The sequence below is a fragment of the Bison bison genome, unplaced genomic scaffold (assembly GCF_000754665.1).
Source record: "Bison bison bison isolate TAMUID 2011002044 unplaced genomic scaffold, Bison_UMD1.0 scf7180017864508, whole genome shotgun sequence".
NCBI classification, from domain to species: Eukaryota; Metazoa; Chordata; class Mammalia; order Artiodactyla; family Bovidae; genus Bison; species Bison bison.
In genome coordinates, this window is record NW_011495064.1 from 14259784 (window position 1) to 14264004 (window position 4221).

At 53.7% G+C, this 4221-nt stretch overlaps 1 protein-coding gene across 1 annotated transcript in view; it reads right to left on the reverse strand.

Annotated features, from left to right (window-relative positions):
- Positions 1–286, reverse strand: part of VAX2 (ventral anterior homeobox 2) — a 29754-nt gene extending 29468 nt beyond the window's left edge. The window contains exon 1 of the mRNA XM_010829880.1: positions 128–286. Coding sequence (XP_010828182.1) covers positions 128–286 — 159 coding nt within the window. The remainder of the gene's footprint in view (positions 1–127) is intronic.
- Between the last annotated feature and the right edge of the window lie 3935 nt (positions 287–4221).

Here is a 4221-nt window from a genome sequence, read left to right on the forward strand (position 1 = left end):
GAGACCTTGGCCGAGCCGAGCCGGGAGCCTGGGCGGCCCTTAAACCCAGGCTCTTGAACCGGGGGCTACCTAGCGCCTCCAGCTGCCCGCCCAGAAAGCGAGTCCTGCGGGGCCACCGGGCTCCTACCCGTGCCCTGCCGGACTGCCTGCCTCGAATCCCAGCGGAAGAAGGCTGGGAGCGCCAGTGCTCCGCATGGGAGATGTGGACCACGAAGTAGGATCCTATACAGGAAGGTCGGCCTTGCTGGGTGTGTGTGTATATGTGTATGTGTGTGCACAGGCACATGCTTGCAGGCAGGTTGAAACACTGGCTCTGCTGGGACCCTCCTGCAGGCTAAATGGGATGCAGAGCTCCAGAAGTTCTGAGTCCGCCTTGTGGGAATTTTCAAGGATCCCAGATTCCTCACCTGACAAAGGGGACCAGGGGGGGCATTGTCCTGCGCCTGCTGCCTTCACCCTCACCGCTAGTTTCCAGCCACCCTCTGAACATTTCGTCCTGGCCAAGACACTAGGAACCCTGAGAATTTCCTCCGCCTCTCTGCCCCAACCTCCACCCTTTTCGTAAAGTGATCAGAGAATCTTAGCTTGGGAGATGTGGGATGAGCTCAGAAGATAGAGGGCAAAAAAAAAAAAAAGAAGATAGAGGGCAGGGCGATGACCTAAACTGCTTTTTCAAGAGCTCTGGTCCCTCCATGGCTGAACGCAGACAAACCCCAGGTACTGATCCAGCCCTTCCTGAGATCTAAAAGGCCCCCACAGCTCAAGGCCCAGCTCAGTTCACGCTGTCAGTCTCCCCTCGGCCTCAGCGGGTCTGGGGAATTAGTGACCTCGGGTGTTAGGGGATGTGCAGGTCTGGGCACAAACTGCTGAATCCTGGGCTGGAGACAGGAGACACTTTGCCACTGGGAGTTCCTGGAGAAGGTGGTGGTTCAGGTTCTCCACTCACAGATGAAGGAGTGTGGAGAGGATCCTCAGGAAGGGGCCACCAACCCTAGCTCCCCTCAGATACTCTTTAGGACTAGATTTTCAGAGAGTTTCTTCAAGGAACCCCCTGTGTTGGGAAAAGAACCCCCTTGCCTGGCTCAGTATCACAAGTCTCCAGTGTCTTCCCACTCCTCACTCTGTGTCAGGGAGTGAGCCCGTTCTACTCTTTCTCCAGGAACATTTCAGTCCCTCCCCATCCATCTTCTCCTTGCCTTTTGGTGTCTCAGTGGGTGAGACTGACTTCCGGAGCCTCTGTGCTGAGAGAGCTGGGGCCCAGTCACCTGTGGGTAAATAGCGGCCCTTTCCCACCAGCAGCTAAAGAATCTACCTGCAATGCAGGAGACACAGGAGATGCAGATTTGATCCCTGGTCAGGAAGATCCCTGGAGAAGGAAAATGGCAACTCACTTCAGTATTCTTGCCTGAAAAACCCCATGGCTAGAGGAGCCAGGTGGACTACAGTCCAAGGGGTCTCAAAAAGTCAGACACCACTGAGTGACTATGTACACATGCATGCACCCACGCTCAGCGTCAAGCCTTTCTAGATCAGAAGTAGGGTTCTAGGGGAGACAAGGTGTGTATGTAGGTGGGTGGGAGTCAGCGCCTGGGTTCCCCCAGGAGCACCTATACCTATCTGCCCATGTCCCTGGTCCTCCAATGCCAGTTGGCCTGCAGCTCTGGTCTCTGGTAGGAGCATTCAACATCCTCTTCTGGTGCTCAGAGCCTGGAACCTCACAGGTTTGGTCCTGAGTCTGGTTGTTTCTCCATCTTTCATATCCCTTGCGTGCTCTGGCAGCTGTACAGGCCAGGTCTCCAGGCCTGAACCTCTGGTCCCAGCTCATCCCACTCCCTATGGCCTTGCCCTTGCTGAGGCTGGGGCCAGGCCACTCCCCCAGGACTGCTGGGGAGCCTCGGTTGAGCTTGCAGCCAATTCATGTGACTTCCCCAGCTGGCTTTCTTTCCAAGCCACTCTACCTCTCTACCAAGCCACTTCCCTCTCTCAGCCTGTGCATCCCTCCAGCACATTCCCCAGTGCCTATAGGCTCAAGGGGTCTGGCTTCCTCTGCCCTGTCTGGATCTCCTGTCCACCTACCTCCTGGTTTTGGGACCCTACCCAAAGGTCTGTGGGAGATCCTGGGCAGCACTTGCTCTGCCCCTAGGGAATCCAGTCACCCAGGTGATCGAATCTACTCAGCCATCACTGCTGGAACAGGGGTTCCCCTATAGCTGAAGGGCACTGGGGATCTGAGGTGAACAGGGAGGAGCATTTTGCTTGCACATTCAGCTGGGGAGCACAAGACCCAGCTTGTAGAAAAAACCCATTTGTCGCTTCCTTCCCTGAACCCACCTGTACCCCACCCTACATACCTGGGAGCCAGACCTCTACCCCTGCACATGAAGGAGGGACTCACTGTCCACCCTCAGGTAGGAAGGGATTGACATTTTAAAACGAGAGAGATGGGATATTCTTGTTTGTTTTTTTTAATAATGAGATTATTATTTTTGTAACACAATCAAGTGTATCTTTTCTGAGATCAGCAGTGCTCAAACCCAAGGAGGGCAGTTCTAATGATAAGATGCTGGGACAGAATCCCACTGCTGGGCATACACACTGAGGAAACCAGAATTGAAAGAGACAGGTGTACCCCAATGTTCATCACAGCACTGTTTATAATAGTCAGGGCATGGAAGCAACCTAGATGTCCATCAGCAAATGAATGGAAAAGAAAGCTGTGGTACATATATACAATGGAGTATTACTCAGCCATTAAAAAGAATACATTTGAATCAGTTCTAATGAGGTGGATGAAACTGGAGCCTATTATATAGAGTGAAGTAAGCCTGAAAGAAAAACACCAATACAGTATACTAATGCGAGACAGCAAAAGAGACACAGATGTATAGAACAGTCTTTTGGACTCTGTGGGAGAGGGCAAGGGTGGGATGATTTGGGAGGATGGCATTGAAACATGTATAATATCATATGTGAAACGAATCGCCAGTCCAGGTTCAATGCATGATACAGGATGCTCGGGGCTGGTGCACTGGGATGACCCAGAGGGATGGTATGGGGAGGAGGTAGGAGGGGGATTCAGGATGGGGAACACGTGTACACCTGTGGCGGATTCATGTTGATGTATGGCAAAACCAATACAATATTGTAAAGTAATTAGCCTCCAATTAAATAAATTTATATTAAAAAAAGATGCTGGGACAGGCACTGGGGGCAAAGCGAGGCTCTTCATATTCCAGTGCTTAGGCCCCTTGTAGATCAGTAGCCACCTGCAGGCTCAGTCACTGCAGTGTCATTGACTTATTCCAGGCAATGCAAGATGACTGAGGCTTGTCTGCGCTAGATGCACTCTGAGTACTGTGCAGGGAGCAGGACCCTCAGGGTGCTAGAGGCGCCCTTCGAGGGGTGGAGGCCACCCGGTATGGAGAAGAGGGACCCCAGTGGGCTGGGCCGGGGCTGAAGCCCAGGCGGGTGGGGGAGACACCCACTGCTGCACCACCTCTGGGGGCGCCTGTCCAGCCAACTGGCACTTTTCTCCCTGGCACCACGTTGTTGCCAGGTCCAGGCCACTTGGGTGGCTGCTGAATCCTTTTCCCCACCCCTGCCTCATCCAGTTTGGGGTCCTGGGGTATGGCCTGGACTCCTGAAAGCACTTCCTAGGCACAGCCTGGACACTCCGCGCGCCGCCCCCAACAAGACAGCACTCTCCTACTCTGCTCTGTCCTCTCCTCTGCTCGGGCAGGGATCCCAGCCAGGCTGCTGAGCTCCAGGGCCATCAAGATCTTCCACCCACCCCAGTCCTGGTATATCTCACTGATGCCCTTCCCGAGCCTATGAGTCCAGGGTTCTATCTGGGAGAGCTGCTTAAGGGGAGCTGTGGGTTTGGCCAGAATGGCCCCCTGGAGTGACCCTCATCAGATACCTACCACAAAGGGCAGTTTGGTGCCAGCAGGGAGCTCCTCCCTTGAAGAAGGCCTTGGCCCAGGGTCAAGGAAGCTTAGGGGAGAATGCAGAGGAGTTCTAAACATCTGCCCTGTATTAAATTACCTGGAAAACTTAGGCAAACTTGTGCTTGGCCACAGATCACATGGCTTAAAATCTGGTTCCTTGAGGGCTCCCTATATTTGAAAGTCTTCGAGGTGAAGCCTTCTTGTAAACCACTGAACTGGGCCAAGAGTGGGGGAAGCAGGTGTTACCCGGCTGAGAGAAAGGCAGGAGGAAAGG